Here is a 17,895-nt window from a genome sequence, read left to right on the forward strand (position 1 = left end):
TTCCGTTGTTCTTCTGTTTCTGGTGAAAGAGCCTCAGCAGTGCGTACTCGAAACGTTTTCCAGTTTTGCTTTCCGTTGCTTTTCTGTTTCTGGTGAAAAAGCTTGAGCAGCGCGTACTCGAAACGTTTTCCAGTTTTGATTTCCGTTGTTCTTCTGTTTCTGGTGAAAGAGCTTGAGCAGTGCATACTCGAAACGTTTTACAGTTTTGCTTTCCGTTGCTTTTCTGTTTCTGGTGAAAGAGCTTGAGCAGTGCGTACTCGAAACGTTTTCCAGTTTTGCTTTCCGTTGCACTTCTGTTTCAGGTGAAATACCCTGAGCAGTGCGTACTCGAAACGTTTTCCAGTTTTGCTTTCCGTTGCTTTTCTTTTTCTGGTGAAAGAGCTTGAGCAGTGCGTACTCGAAACGTTTTCCAGTTTTGCTTTCTGTTGCTTTTTTGTTTCTGGTGAAAGAGCTTGAGCAGCGCGTACTCGAAACGTTTTCCAGTTTTGCTTTCCGTTGCTTTTCTGTTTCTGGTGAAAGAGCTTGAGCAGCGCGTACTCGAAACGTTTTCCAGTTTTGCTTTCCGTTCCTCTTCTGTTTCAGTTGAAAGAGCTTCAGCAGTGCGATGTACTCGAACGTTTTTTTTTTTTTTTTTTTTTACTCTTGCTTAATTTTGCTCATTTGTTTTAGAAGCTCATGATGCCTTTTTCATTCGTAGGTGTAGATCGAGCAATCAATTTTAGTTTTGGTGGCATAATTGATTTCACAGAGAAAGTAATGCTTCGCCACGACCCTTACAAATTCCCTTTAAAAAAGCAAAGAAGATACGTATGATGCGGTAATACACATGTTAATGCGTGAAACATTAAATATTGTTACGAAATTTCCAGCTGAAGTTAGATAACTTTCCCGCAAGACGAGTTTAGAGTTGCCAGTAAATGGCAAGGAAAGCGGGGTTACCACATTTGGAGTGAAATCGCCTATTTGGCGACAAAATTGGCGATATGCCATAGACGGATGGAGAACATTCTGGAACAAATTCTTACCGGTTTGGCCCTGAATGTTTCGAAGGCAGGCCAAAAGCTATAAACCCTGCCTATCCGCGGAGTCTAGTATCGAGTTGGTCGTCGAGTGTATCGCGAGTGTGCATCGTTGAGGCTGTCGAGTTTTATCTTGAAAGTACGTTAGGTTCCAAGAACGACCGAACCGAGTCCAGAGCTGTAATCTAGTGCTTTGCCGTGAATCTGTCTTCCCAGTTATAGCCTGAAGGCTGTGTTGCTGATCGTTTCAGCGTGCTTGTCGTAGTTTTCCGACGACTGTAAACGTGTTTTTGGAGCTGTCCTGAGAAATACTGGCAAAAAATTGTGTTTTCATTCTTCATCAAGTGTTGTCGTTAATCACTTTAAATCCGCAAATCCGTACAAACGTAACGATATTTTATGCTTTGCTAAATGATAACACACTATAAAATATTTTAATTTGGGCAACATTTGTCTTAAATAGCCGAGTTTGTTTCTTAAATTCGCAACAAGTTAATATAATTGCGTTTTCCTGAAGGGCAACATATTTTTATTATACCTCCGAGTTTTCTGATTAAATTTGAAACATATTTATCTTACGCTTTTCAGAGCAGAAACGCAAAGAGTGCAAACTCCATATGCTGCTTTTTAAGTAATCTTATGTAGACAGCGGCCTTCTTGAATTTCAAGTGGTGCAAGTTTCATAAAGATCGGAATTAAACTCTAGATTTGTATACAAGACAAACAAACATTCATTTTTATACAGAGAATTTATTTAAGTTGCATTGCTGTTTGGAAGGGTATAATGTTATCATTCAATTGTGTTATCAAAATAGCAATGGACAAACGTGATTACATAAAGGGCCCTATTGCATTTTTCATTAATTCATCATTAACTGACTTGATTTTAATCACATTTTCTCTAATTCATCACATAACTGACTTGATTTTAATCACATATTCTTTATTTCATCACATAACTATTGTATTTTTCTTTTATTCATCACATAACTATTGTATTTTTCATTAATTCATCACATAACTATTGTATTTTTCATTAATTCATCACATAACTATTGTATTTTTCTTTAATTCATCACATAGTGTAAAGATCGTGACTTGTAAAGATCATGACTTGTGAAGATCGTGACTTAAAGAGAACGTGAAATATAAATAATAGGACAAGAACTTGCATTTTACGGTGTGGCAACAAGAAGAGGATTCGAAAGATTTTTATATATATTTTTGTTTAGAGAGTGGAATGTTTTTTAATTTTTGAATAGTTGTAAGAGTTTTAACTGCAGTAATTAAGAGTTTAAAATTTTGATAGTTTAGAGCTGCAGTATTTATTTTTTTTGGTTCTGTTTTAAAATTTAAATAAAGGTATTTTGTTTATTCTGAAAAATTAGCTTTATTCTTCCTACAAGATTCAATATTCATTATATTGAGACGAAGGAAAGGATTTTTACTGGCGCAGTCGGTAGGATCGGAGTTTCCCCGCATATAATTACGAACCAAAATAACTCAGGTGAGAGCTCAATTTACCTTGGAAACGTAAAATAGTTAATTAAGATTATGAAAAGTTAATTATTGTTTCCGTCATGGAATCTTAGTTTATTTACTTGTCAAAGTAATGAATACGCCAGTGTTCAAATGTAATTTTCAAAGTAATGAATACGCCAGTGTTCAAATGTAATTTTCAAAGTAATGAATACGCCAGTGTTCAAATGTAATTTTCAAAGTAATGAATATGCCAGTGTTCAAATGTAATTTTCAAAGTAATGAATACGCCAGTGTTCAAATGTAATTTTCAAAGTAATGAATACGCCAGTGTTCAAATGTAATTTCGTTTGACTCGCCAGAGTAGGTGAACAACACATTAAGTATTGATTCTACTGATTGATTTTCGTGTCGAATAAAATTAAATTCATTGTGAATTATATTTAAATAGAAAAAGAAAAGAAAAAAAATAGCTTTTCATAAAACTAAGAGTCTATTGGCTGAATAAAATCGAGACATGGCTTTTATGGGACGTGGGAAAAAAGAGGATTTGCTGGCTTTAGCTGCTGAATTAGAAATTCAAGTAGATCCAAGTATGAAAATCGTGGCGATAAAAAATGAAATAATTCAAAGTGATACATATGATGAAGCATTTGCTAAAGAAGTGTTTTTAACGATTATTGAAGAGAGGAAAAGAAAAGAAGAGGAACAGCGAAGAAAGGAGAAAGAAGAGATTGAGGAAAGACGAAGGAAAGAAGAATTAGAAGCACAGCAGAAAAGAGAGCAAATGGAATTTGAATTGAGGAAACTCGAAATTGAATCTCGTGTTCGACTAACACAAACTCCACCAACAAATGAAAATGGACATCATAATTTTGATTTAATTAAGCTTATTCCCAAATTCAATTTAAGACACGATGATATTGTGATTTATTTATCCTTATTTGAAAGACAAGCTAAAAGGACAAAGATTGATCCTAAAGATTGGGTTTCATGTTTATTGACTTTAATGCCATCTGAAATCCTTCAATTAATTGGTAGGGAATCTGAAGAAAATTTTGAAGATTATGAGTACATTAAGGCCATTTTATTGAAGAGATTTAAATTAAATCCTGAAATCTTTAGAAAAAAAATTGTGATGCACCAAAAGAGCGCTGAAAAATCATGGAGAGATTTTTGCTACGAAATTACAAGTTATTTTGAAGAATGGATCAATGGTCTTGAAATCACAAATTTTGCCGCGTTAAAAGACTTGATTATCACTGACCAAATTAAGAAAAGAGTACCCTATGAAGTAAGAGACCATCTTCTTGACGACTGGGCGAAATTCGTTTCTCCAACCAAATTAGCTGATAAACTTGACGAATATGACAGTGTTCGTAATATCTCAAAACAGAATGGTGGTAATCCATCAGCAGACAGAACTAATAAAAAATGGCAACCTCGTTCTCCACTTCCAGAAAGAGCTTTCAGAAATAAATCGCTGTACGCTGAAAACACGCCAAGAGTGTACCCATCCCGTAAGAGTGACGAACCACAAAAGACTAATTTCAAATTAACTTGCTATAATTGTGGAAAAGAAGGTAATACATCTAAGTTATGTACCAAAAATCGGATACCAAGAAGTGCTTCTGCAACAGCACAAAACAACTTAATACAAACACAAGCACCCCTAGCAGAAAAAGAAAAACCAGAAGTGCTAACTGCCAAGATCTCTATTCCTGTCTCAAAATCAGTGGACGTATCTAGAAACATAGATGAATTAAAACTGGTCAAAGTTAAATGTGGAGATATTATTCTAAATGGAATCGTAGACACGGGAGCACAAATTTCAGTAGTCCGTGAGAAATTGGTTGACAACATACCTTGCGAAGGAGAAAGTAAAATAGAGATATCTTCTGCTTTTGGTGAAAACGAAATTACTCCACTAAAGATTTTCCAGATGAAAATTGACGATGATTTTCACGGTAGAGTGTCCATTACGTGTGCTGTTTCAAAAAAGCTAGTTACCGACTTGCTATTGAGTTCTTCAGCTTATGAAACACTCTGTGGAAATATCGAACTGTGGAACTGTGATCGTCATTGGGATGCATCCCCCTTAGAGTACAAAGAGACAGATGATAAATCCTCACCAGTTGAAGACATTACTACAAATTTGGCTGTTGTTAATCAGATTTCCCAAGAAAACATAGAGTCTCTGAAAACAACGAACAAGGTAAGACTAGAATTCAAGACACATCAAGAACAAGACGAAACTCTGAAAAAATGCTTTGAATGGGCAAATAAAAATCAAAATTCATATACTTTCGATGATGGCATATTACTTCATTCCGAATATATCTGTGGTGAAAACATTAAGCAAGTTGTGTTACCTTTAGAAAAAAGAAGGGAAGTCCTAAGAATGGCACATGAAATCCCTCTTGCCGGCCACCTCGGTGAGAAAAAGACAATTCAACGAATCAAGTACTCATTCTTTTGGCCTACTATTAAGCAAGATGTTAAAAAATTCTGTGGAAGTTGTAAAGAACTGCCCTTTACAGAAATGGAGAAAACAGAAATGATAGAAGATGAAATTGTTGAACAGGAAGCACAGAAGGAAGAAATTATAACTGAAGAAACTAAGAGGGTAGAAACAGAAGATGAACTCAAAGAGGAAAAGTTAATTGACAGCAAAATAGCAGATGTAGAAATTATTCCACCTGAAAGTAAAAACAAATTTATGGGTGAGACTGAAATCCCAGTTGAAAAAGAAACTGTCAATGAAAGTAAAATTCAAGTAAATCTTGATTATGAGAACATAGAAGAGAAAGAATATATTGCTGAAATTGGAAACGAGAAGGAAAAAGTAGATGATAAAAAGAATGACTTAATAATCCATAAGAAAAGTGTGAAAGCTGACTTAGTAACTGAAAATGAAAATGTAAATCACACAGAAGCTGCAGATCTTGAAACTGAAAATAAACTTTCAGATAACAGTGAACTATTACAATTTACTGAAAAAGAAATTCTGGATGATAACAGAAACAAAAAGTACAATAAGGACAGCATAGATACTGTTGAACTGGGAGATGAAAAAGTAAGTGGGGATTATACAACAAAAGTTGAAACTGAAAAGGAAAATGTCATCCACAATGAAACTGAAAACCACAGGAACCTTTCAAGTTCAAGGGTGAAAACATGAAAGATTGAACCGAAAGTTATTCGGATGACATCGAAGAACTGGAAGACGAGAAAGAAACGGAAGGAATTGCTGAATTAATAGAAGAGCCCGAGTCCGAGGTAGACAATCTACATCATGTTGATGAAGAATTATTAGAAAAAGAAGAAGAAAAAAATTGCTGAGATTTTTTTTAGTTTATAGGACTTTCACCAAGCACAGAAATCCCATATTTGAAGAAATTGATAAAGCTGAAACAATTGATGAATGGTATGAGCTACTCGACAAAGCCATTGGAAAGATAGAAGAGAAGAAAGATGATAAGGAACAACAACTACTAGAATTGCCTACCATAGGTGAGAATGATAATGAAGATAAACCATTTACAAAAGAAATGCCCATAGCATTTTTCAGCAAGAAACTAACGCCCTGTCAACAACGATGGTCAACCTTCGAACGAGAAGCAGTATGTGTCATCGAAGCCTTGAAAAAATTTGACACATGGATTTTCGGTGCCAAAGTGCAGATTGTGTCTGATCACAATCCCCTCACCTACTTGACCCAAAGCGCCCCTCATGGTGCTAAACTGTCTCGTTGGGCCTTAGCGTTACAACGGTATAACATGACTGTGACATACCGCAAAGGAAGTTCACATGGGAATGCTGATGCTTTGTCAAGGTTAGCTGTTAACTCTTTCTCTCTCAATGAACTCTGAGCAACATTGTCTCTACGGTGACGAATGTGCTTCTTGTGGGGGGACTTGTAAAGATCGTGACTTGTAAAGATCATGACTTGTGAAGATCGTGACTTAAAGAGAACGTGAAATATAAATAATAGGACAAGAACTTGCATTTTACGGTGTGGCAACAAGAAGAGGATTCGAAAGATTTTTATATATATTTTTGTTTAGAGAGTGGAATGTTTTTTAATTTTTGAATAGTTGTAAGAGTTTTAACTGCAGTAATTAAGAGTTTAAAATTTTGATAGTTTAGAGCTGCAGTATTTATTTTTTTTTGGTTCTGTTTTAAAATTTAAATAAAGGTATTTTGTTTATTCTGAAAAATTAGCTTTATTCTTCCTACAAGATTCAATATTCATTATATTGAAAAAAGGAAAGAGATTTTTACTCATAGCTATCGTATTTTTCTTTAATTCATCACATAACTACTGTATTTTTCTTTAATTCATCACATAACTATTGTATTTTTTTTAATTCATCACATAACTATTGTATTTTTTTTAATTCATCACATAACTATTCTATTTTTCTTTAATACATCACATAACTATTGTATTTTTTAATTCATCACATAACTATTGTATTTTTCTTTAATTCATCACATAACTGACTTTTACTTGACGGCATCATCTAAAAGCCAGATATGACCCAACTTTTATGGGCAATTAACTAAGAGCCCATAAAAGTGAAATTAAACAAATAAAATGCAATCTTAAATAATTGTTTTTGTCGTTACACTGCTTTCGCAATTCATATTTACATGTATTCATAAAGCTTGAACAGTATATGTGATTCGATGCCCTTTTCGTCTGCAGTAACGGAAGGAGTCGCGTGGGGGTTTACTGCGCAGCTAGCATAGCCATCGAACAAGCCATCGAACACGAAGAAGTGGACGTTTTCACAGCAGTCAAAGTTGTGAGGAGGCATCGGCCGCAACTCGTTGAAAACATTGTAAGTATATATTTTATGGCTTTCAGATGTATTCACGATTAAGAGACACTTCAAAACTCATCATCAGAGGAAACAGATATATTTTTATATGTGGACTGTGTTTACAAGATCGCACACGGTAAATTAACACATTTCAGAATAAAATTTAAATTTTTCCTACCAAATTTAAGGATGTTTGATAAAGAAATTGCTTGGTGCACGCAAATGAATACCATAATTTAGTGGTCTCAAATTGGCAGACCGCGAATGTATTTCCGTTATGTATTTGTTGCAAATGCGATGTTACAAATATTCCAAGATTTTTGTTAATTGAAATTAGAGTTCATGCCACTTCCATTGCCTTTAAAAACGAGCATGAAGTAACCTACCAGAAAATCTCTAGACGGAGCTAATTAATTTAATATAGTTGTCATTATCATTAAAACGGCACATCCCCGACCCTCCTGGCGGGCGCAAGCCAGCCGTATTATCAAAAAAATGGAACTGGCCAGAAAACATAGGTATAAGAAAAAAAAAAACAAAAAAAGTACAAAATCTGAGTCTCAATGCCGAATTCCAGTTCTATCTTTGTGAGTATTTATAATTTTCATTATTGTCTTTGCAAAATCTTTCAAATTTGAATAGTTCCTTTAAACATCGTCCTTAAAATTCTTTCTATATTTCTCACTTGTACTCCGGACAAGCGAACATTCATTTCTGGTGTCCCGAAACATATCACATATTAAGCATTTATCATTATTCTGTAGATGGAACTGATTAAAATAAGCATATATTAAATTAATATATGATATAAAATTTATCAAAGATTTGAATAGACAAATTTTATTAACGTTTATTCGTATTTATCAAAACATAAATAAGTTCAGTTACGAATTTTTGCCCTAAGAATTATAAGGTATTTTCTCCCTCCTTTATGCAGGTCTTCGTGGTGTAATGGTTAGCACACTCGGCGCGTATTCGAGAGGTCCGTGGTTCGAGTCCCGGCGAGGGCATTTCATCTTTCTCACATCTCCTATTTCAAAATAATCTAATGATTCTATAGTGTGATATGCAGTTTATTCAAAGATTTGAAGAGACAGGTTTCATTAACTTTTACTCGTATTTGTCAAAACATAAATAAGCTCAGTTACGAATTTTTGCCCTAGGAATAATCGCTTCGTTCGGGAATATATCTACATGTGAAGAGATTTTTTTTCATAGATGAAAATTATTAAGAAAAGAAGCCAGTTGACCGATGATGATTCACAATCTGTAACGAAAACATTTCTAGTAATTTCTCTCCAAGGCTACAAATTTTACCAGAGCCGAGACGCCATCATCTATCAAACTAGAGTAAGAGATAAAGAATATGTATTTTTATTTATGCATCTAAAAAAAAGGTAAATCTAAAGCCATTTATTTTAAGACGGGGTAAGGATTCGATATCTCGAGTCTGACGGTAAAAAATTCAAAGTTCTAATTTAATTAATTTTCAGCATCTTAATTAATACTAAATATTAATTAATTTTCTTTATTATTTTACTTACTTGTACTCAACATAATTACTAAGTAAAGTTCTAGCTGGTAGTTAAATTTGGTTCTTGTGCACTGATAGAGAGGCAAAATGAAAAAAATTAAAAATTCTAATTTAATTAAGTTTAAGCATCTTAATTAACACTAAATATTAATTAATGTTTTTATTATATTATTTTACATACGTGTCCTCAACACAATCATAAATAAAGTTCTAGCTGGTAATTAAATTTGGTTCTTGTGCACTACTCGGGTAGAGAAATAAAATGAAAAAAAAATCAAAATTCTAATTTATTTAGCAGCTTAATTAACACTAAATATTAATTAATTTTCTTTTTTATATTACTTACTTGTACTCAACATAACGACTAAATTAAGTTCTAGCTGGTAACTAAATTTGGTTCTTGTGCACTACTCGGATAGAGAAATAAAATGAAAAAAAAAAAAAAAAATCTAATTTATTTAGCATCTTAATTAACACTAAATATTAATTAATTTTCTTTTTTATATTACTTACTTGCACTCAACATAACGACTAAATTAAGTTCTAGCTGGTAACTAAATTTGGTTCTTGTGCTCTACTCGGATAGAGAAACAAAATGAAAAAAAATCAAAATTCTAATTTATTTAGCATCTTAATTAACACTAAATATTAATTAATTTTCTTTATTATATTATTTACTTGTACTCAACATAACGACTAAATTAAGTTCTACCTGGTAATTAAATTTGATTCTTGTGCACTACTCGGATAGAGAAACAAAATGAAAAAAAATCAAAATTCTAATTTATTTAGCATCTTAATTAACACTAAATATTAATTAATTTTCTTTATTATATTACTTACTTGTACTCAACATAACGACTAAATTAAGTTCTAGTTCGTAATTAAATTTGGTTCTTGTGCACTACTCAGAGAGAGACAAAATGAAAAACGTGCAGGCATTCGAAATAATCATGATTAAAAGTTCCTTTGGATTATTCACTTTATTTACAAAGAAAATGAATTTAGCAAGCTTAATAAAAGCATTAAAACATGGCAACATTTTTTTATGTTACGTACCTTACAAAAACCTGTAGGGTTCTGCTGTTTCTAGAAGCTCGAGTTAAAGTTCTGCTAACCCTAATATAGAGTGATAACAAATTAACGCCGAGTCAACAATCACAGAAGTCGGAAGAAGCTTAAAATAACCTTCTTATCTAAGCTTAAATTGAACAGATCAGGCACAGCTTATGCTGTAAAATAACTTTCCCTTCTTTGGGGGTGTTTAAATTAACATCACAGAAAGTTAAATTTCAGTGTAAGTAACGTAGTTCAGCTATTTATCGACACGTATTTTAGAACGTCTGCTTTTTCTTTTTCACACTTTTCTTATTAATGTCTCGTATTTTAACTGTTTTGCGCTATTCTGCACTTTCAATGTTTACAACTTTTTCGTACTTTTTCCCCCATCCGTTATAGTTATCTTTCTCCATTATTTCTAAAGCTGAAACGGGTAGACAGATATTGTTCTTACGGATTATATACATTGATGGAGTCACTAAATTGGTAAATGAAGGCCCATGCTGCTCAATCCCTATGTATCCTTCAACTTCTGGCTTCATGCATGTTAAACCAGCTGTTACACCTTCTCGTATACTCCCAACTCCCTTTTAAAAAATTATTTTAACCTATTGCTAGTTGTTCTAGGTTTTATATTCTCCCCGAAGTCCACAAAATTGATCTTTTCGACCTATAGTTCCTAACTTAGGGACAACATCAAATAAATCAGACGTTTGGACAAATATTTAGTTTCTAGACTTTCTTCTTTTCTTTTTAACATTACTGACACTGTGCAAAATTCTTTTGAAAGTCGTCAATAAACTTAAAGATATTTCTTGCCATGAACTCAATTATGGTACCTAGTGATTTTAAATCTTTGTTTTGTCGAAGGAGCACTAAAATTCCTTGACCCTTATAAAGTATTTCTTTCCCGCCTTCGTGGCCAGCACACTCGGCGCGTAATCGAGAGGTCCGTGTTTCGAACCTGGCGAGGGCACTGCTCATTTTTCATGTCTCCTGCTTCAGAATAACCTAATATCTCTGCAACCTAGACTTCGAAAATTCCATTTTACACGTACCAGAATTGAAAAGTTAATTTGTCTTAATGAAGTCTTTTTGAGTCAAATCCACTTTGTTTTCCAAAATAAGTATAATCGCCAAATTGAAGCATTATCTATGGATAATTCAATCACTTTATGACCACTCACCACTATTCTTAATCTACCTATGCACTATTCTGAGGTTAAATTATTTGAGAACTTATCTTTTAGCCTCTGGATTCGCTACGTCTCTGGATTCGCTACGTAGATTTAGCACAGATTTTATCTATTACAAATTCGATTGATCCAGCCATCCATATCACTTTTGAAACTGAAGTTGACAATAGGCTTCCTTGACATTCGTATAATCCACAATGAATCTGTTTTCAGCACTGCTGCTTACCGTAAACTCTTTTCTGCTTATCCTCCCATGCTAAATCATGTAACCCTGTTAAGTAAAAAAATGGCTGCTTTTTACTGCTTTAACTATTACTTTTTCATATTTTTACTATTACTTTTTACTATTATTTCGCTCTTTTGCTTTCAGAGTTTGCTCTTCAGAATCTGTGCTTTCTAATATACTCAATTATTTGAAATCAGTTGCAATTGATATAAGATTTGCTCCCATGGTTACTGATACAGCCTTTAAAACATTTCCGTCTTTCCATCAAAGAAGACATTTTATTGTTAGAAATGTTAGTAACAACTTTGTCGTTCTTCCATTTAATGCTTCTATCGGTTATAAAATTGCACGGATTCTCCAGAAGTTTAATTTTTGAATCATTACCTCGCCGACCAGAAAAATCCATTGTTCTATAGCGTCTCGTATTCTTAGAAGAATAAACCAACGAGATGCTAGAAGACTGTGTGAGGTACAGTATCCTCAAGTACGACAACGTCCAGACAAGAGTGTAAAGAACCCTTTTTCAACTCAATATCTTTCACAGATGGCACAGACTCACGCTTACAAAAGTCAACACTTCTGGCTTAAAACTCAAAAGGTAACAAGTAAACTGAAAATGAAATAGAATTAAATTAGCCTAACAGTCTTTCACAGATTACATAACGCGCAGGCAGGCTCTGACTCGTAAAAGTTGGTGTAGACAAGCCGAATGGCTAGAAGCCCTCAATGCCACAGAAATCTAATCAGTAGTCCATCAAAGATAGCAACACGGCCTTCAGGCCGGCAGAACACGTTGTCCTCTGTTTTTGAATTCACCTTACGAAAACCTTCCCTTAAATACTAATTTCTCTCTACCTCATTTGTATACACGCTTTCTAATTCATTAAAATTCTGGCAAGAAAGCGTGTGTTGAAAATGATAATAATAGGAAAGGTTGCTTCAAAAATAAAATTAACTCTTCGATAAATTAAATAACTTCCCATAGTTCTGTTCTTAAAGATTAAGGATTCTGGCTTTGATTCTTGGGGAATTTATAGCATATCTTGTCAGGGTGGTTAAAAATATCGACCAAACTAAAAGATCGTTAAAGCTTCGCATCACAGAACACGAACCTTGTGACCGAAAGAAAGAAATAAACAAATCTTCCATAGACTAGAAGAGAAACACGCTAATGTGACAATCAAAATCGTAAAAACAACCTTGTATTTAGCGTAAGTATAATGAAACACTCAATCGATTTCGAGGGCAGCTAAACGTCCCTCCTCATCAGGAGAAAGAAATACCTAGAAAGAAGAAAATAAAGGAGAAGGGGTCTCAGAAACACGTGGTCCTTATCAGCACTGCACGTGGTTATAACTGGATTATAACTGGTTATATACTCAGTAAAAGTAGGCGGCCAGTGCAACTCTGATTAAAAATCCAGTTATAACCACACGCAGTGCTGAAAAAGACCAAGTGTTTCTGAGACCCCTTCTCCTTTATTTTCTTCTTTCTATGTATTTCTTTCTCCTGATGAGGAGAGACCTTTAGCTGCCCTCGAAATCGATTGTTTCATTATACTTACGCTAAATACAAGGTTGTTTTTACGATTTTGAAATCTTCCACAGCTAATCATAGTTTGAAATTCAATCACAGTTTTGAGTTTGGGTCTGCAAAAGTTATCCGAAAAGCTTCTTCAGTTGGCGAATTGGATTTCCTGAATATTTTCCCATTCCCAAAGATTTATCTTGTTTAGTTAATGACTTTAATTCCAATCCATTCCTTTCGAAATCTTTTAAAATAGTACTAACTTAATTTTCCACTTTTCATTACTATTTCCACGGACAGATGGCGCAACCTTCTCGTTCGTTTTACTCTTTTGCTTGTTGCTTTCCGAATCGATGGCGTCCTGGGTAAAATAAACGCCAAAGAGATGGTTTCTGCTTTGCTTCATTTTATGTCTTACTTTTGCAGATTTCTTTTCTCTCTTTGTACGGAATGCCTTTACAATGTCATAAGACTAAGTTTCTACAAAATGGAAGTTTGCAACAAACAACAGGTGTACCTCACAGCTTTCCATATATAACTCTTGTTAAGTCTTTACAGTTCTTGCCAAGTTCACATAGCTGCTTGATTCCTTTGCTAAAACTCATCTTTTGGAATGATGTTTGAGTTCCTAGATACAATTTTTTAAATATCTTCAATGGTTTTAATGATTTTTGATGCAAGACTTCAGTTTAGAGAAAAGAAGTACTTTGCAGTTGCTAAATCTGGTGAACAGAGCGGAATGGCTGAGAATTACGCCACCTTTTTATTGCTAGAAGCTGACAGGTGAGAATGCAATTGGATGACAAAGCATTGCATCATTGTCCAGCATTAACCGGTTATTCGATTAGCTCTTTTAGATGTACCTAAAGCACTGATTTCTGTCCATTATATCTTCATTAAATATGCAGCTCTTTCTCTGTGAATTCTGTATACATTATCAATTTCAAATTAAAAAAACTCTTTAACGTGATCTTTACTCGACGTTTCTGAAATGAAGTCTTGTTGTATGTGTTGAACATTCTCCGACTGTAGTAAATGAAGGTCTCGGTACCGTAAAGAAAGCAAGTTTCTGCTTAGTCACAGTGTAGAGATATTAGGTTATTTCGAGGCAGGAGAGATGAAAAATGAGCAATGGTCTCGCCGGGACTCGAATCTCGGAACTCTCGAAAACGCACTGAGTGTGCTAACCACTACCTACTAAGAAGACATACTAAGAAGGCGAGAGAAATACAGAGGCTGTTCACACATTTTTTAGACGATGTATATTGTATTCACAAAACTAAATTACATAAAATGTAATCAGAATTACATAAAATGTAATCAAAATTACATAAAATGTAATCATAGTAACATATCGTAGTAATCATAGTAACTAGTACTACTATGTAATCACAAAACTAAATTACATAAAATGTAATTAAAGTGTTTCTCATATAGAATTCAGCAGCGTGTCCTGCGTTGAGCGATATGCTTTGGAAGAAGACGATGCACATTGCGTTTTTTCGCTTTCTTAAGATTTAAATCAACTTTTTTCATTTTGTTTACAGTGGACACCGAGCATTTTAATGACTTTGCAGCTGTCCTTTGACTAGGGGGATTTTCGTTTAACATTAAACAACGTACCTTTGCAATAGTCGGAGATGTCCGTTTTTTCCTTGGATATTTGTTTGAAATTTTTGTCCCACTAGAGGCTCCAATTTGACGTTTTTTCCTTTCTTGTTGATGATATTACCTATCGACGCTTTAGATATCACAAAACCATGACTCTCACATCGTTTTGGGATAACGGAGTATGCATATTTCTCTTCGGAAAGAGCGTAAATGTAGCCTTCGAACCACTACTTTGTTCAATTCGCCATTTTGAATAAAAACAAAACTTTCAAGCCACAGACGATAATTTTGACTTTTAGAAACATAGTACAATTCCAAGTATTTCTTTTGCAGCAAACGATTTTTTATTACCGCTTTCTAAAATCGTCTAAAAAATGTGTGAACAGCCTCTTTTAAAGGCTGTTCACACATTTTCCTGTACTACCCCTTTTAAAGGCTGATTGGGAATTAGGGGACTCAATTGCCAAATTATTGTGGTGGAGAATCATCAACCACCACCTTTATTTAGTTCGGAGAGGCGGGAGCAATACCTTATAACAGTTCAAAAAGAAATCGGGATTAAGTGGTTGTCATTTGGATGAAACTGTGACATGTAAAAATTTGCCTTTTCCCTGTTCTACAATGGTGAGGGATAAAATGAGTACAAATTGTACTTTTCTCAAGATTTTCCACGATAATTCTGTGAACAGTCTATTCACTATGTTAAACTCTTCAGCGATCATTCGAAGAGATGTGATTCGAAGAGAGTGACGATTTTCCAGCAACAGCTGCCGAATTTTTTCGACGTTCTTATCTTTTCGAAGTTATTACTCTTATTCGACGTTTATTATAGTGGGAGTCCAATCTTGATTTTATTATCAGTATCTTCACGACTATCACCAAATGGTCCATACCAAAGGGAAACATCGGATCATCTTAAACCTTAATCCCCATATGCTTTACAATAATTTTAAGCGCATCTTGACTTTGTCTTGCTTCACAGTCTTAAGTCTGTGAAGTTTCTTTAATTTAAATAACCAGTTAGTTTATGTTTGGAATCGTTACTATCACTTCCCTTTTTCCGTTTCTCAGCCAGAATGCAAATGCATTCGGGTGTATTTAAAGGGAGATTTTGAGATTGTTAGGCCACACAGTGTTTTGCCTGTTGAAAGCCACTTTATTTGTTACTTTAAGAAAAGTTCCTGACTTTGCGTTATAATTGCTGACAGTTAAATTCACGTCGGAGAAGTTCTGAGACAACTTCGCGTTGAAATTACTCTATGTACTGTTTTTCTGTTAGCTATTTAAATTCAGCTTAGCATTTGAATATCTATTTTGAGTTTCTTGCCATAAATTCTGCCGCATATGTAAGCACCAGGTGTGCTTCCTGTTCATCCTTTAAAGTTTTAAATAAAAGGCTCTTTTACACCGTTCTCACGTTTCTGTTCGCACTTTTAAGACTCAGAGATATAACGTCTATCAAAAGGCTCGTCACAGATTGCAGTGGTGAAAGACTTTAAATCTTCCAACTTAAATGTTATCGCTATTCTTTGTTGAGCTTTCGCCTCCATGAGAGCAGATATTAACTGAAACAAAGCAAACGATTAACTACATAGAATACTCTGACCGTATTCTGGCCGATATTTTAGGGAAAACAACTGAGATATCACAATAATAAATACTATCAGTTATTCTTTGTAACTTTGCTGCATTCTGCTAAGTAAAACTAGTCGTAAAACTTTGTAGACTGACTATAATGTGTTTTATACGAAACTATATTCAGAACTACAAATAGAGAAAAATACATGTTGGAAACTATCGCTGCGGGAACTACAGGGATCGAGGTTGTTTAGTAACCAAGAGCTATTAATATAAAAGGTAACACTATTATTTCTTTTAGCAGTTATATTTTTTCAGATATGCGGCTATTATGAATTTGAAGGTGATTAGGAGATTATCACCGATAGATAAGTCTTAAAAATGAAAAAAGAAAGCTATAAAATCTGCAAAATGCAGTTAAACGGTACATGCATGTACTAATACTGACTTAGAATTAATTTATGACAATTATAATTATTGATAAAACTAACAATTATAATTGTGCTTAATGCCTTGAGAGTAAAACATAAAATAACTTGAGACTGCTGTAATTATTTATAAAATTTTTATAAATACTTATAAAAATAACTGCTATAATTATTTATATTAACTTGACAGTCAATTATAAAAGGTGATACTTTGTTACAGCGGGCCCACCAGCGGCCGAGCGGTAAAATCGCTGAACACTGGTAGTTCGGTCCGAGGTTCGAATCCCGCGAACGGGCTGGCTGCATGGGCGTTTTCGTGGTTTTCCCCATGTGTAACGTGTATACGAGCCAGTTTCCCTTAAAAAGTCCTCCACGAAGACATCCCTCCTCTTAGGCAGATAGCCCTCGAGGCTTTGCTATAATCACACACACACACACACTTTGTTGCAGCGGCTTAAATCTGTTTCCAGATAACGTAACTCCTGAAAAAATTACTAATCGTCAATACCACTCATGTAAATCATTCGTTATTTATTAACTCTAAGTCTATTTCCAGGTAACGTAATATCTGAAAAAATTACTAATAGTCACTATCACTCATGCAAATCATTCGTTAATTAGTTACTCTAAATTTGTTCCCAGATAATGTAATCTATGAAAAAATTACTAATCGCCATTATCACTAGTGTAAATCATTCGTTAATTATTAACTCTAAATCCCAGGGAACGTAACCTCTGAAAAAATTACTAATCGTCGCTATCACTCATGTATATTATTCGTTAATTATTTACTCTAAATCTGTTTCCAGATAACGTAACTCTTGAAAAAATTACTAATCTTCACTATCACTCATGTAAATCATTCGTTAATTATTAACTTGAAGTCTGTTTTGAGGTAACGTAACCTCTGAAAAAAATACTAATCGTCATTCTCACTTGTGTAAATCATTCGTTAATTATGTACTCTAAATCTGTTCCCAGGGAAGTAATTTCTGAAAAAATGATTAATCGTTACTGTCACTCATGTAAATCATCGTTAATTATTTACTCTAAATCTGTTTCCAGATAACGTAACTCCTGAAAAAATTGCTAATCGTCAATATCACTCATGTAAATCATTCGTTATTCGACCATCTTTGGCGATTTTAGATTTGCGCTAAGATCTCAGCTATAATTTCGCCAAGCTCGTGAGGCGCGAATGTATAAGTAAACAACACAATACATAATAATAACGGTAATACTCACGTGTCGTTTCCTAAGAATATTTTTAAGAATCCTTATCCTTATCGTTATTATTTTATCGCATATAATTGTTCCAGTCAACTGCAGATCTTTCACATATATTAAAATGTTCGTTACACCATTACATGGACGTCAACTCCTCTGCCCAAGAATACGTAAATCTAATA

The 17,895-nt window shown here is 34.0% G+C and overlaps 1 protein-coding gene across 2 annotated transcripts in view; it reads left to right on the forward strand.

Moving 5' to 3' along the window:
- The window catches only part of LOC118184887 (receptor-type tyrosine-protein phosphatase kappa-like), a 640,424-nt gene that overhangs the window by 611,504 nt on the left and 11,025 nt on the right, over positions 1-17,895 (forward strand). The window contains exon 15 of one of the 2 annotated variants that reach the window (XM_085812648.1): positions 2,103-2,279. In XM_085812648.1, coding sequence (XP_085668774.1) covers positions 2,103-2,139 — 37 coding nt within the window. In that variant the 3' untranslated portion in view covers positions 2,140-2,279. Of the gene's footprint in view, positions 1-2,102; positions 2,280-7,209; positions 7,346-17,895 lie in introns of those variants that run through there. The other variant, XM_085812647.1, reaches the window with a different exon arrangement.

This window comes from Stegodyphus dumicola, chromosome 3 (genome assembly GCF_044657685.1).
Source record: "Stegodyphus dumicola isolate Sdum_Otavi_A_Nest chromosome 3, ASM4465768v1".
Taxonomy (NCBI): domain Eukaryota; kingdom Metazoa; phylum Arthropoda; class Arachnida; order Araneae; family Eresidae; genus Stegodyphus; species Stegodyphus dumicola.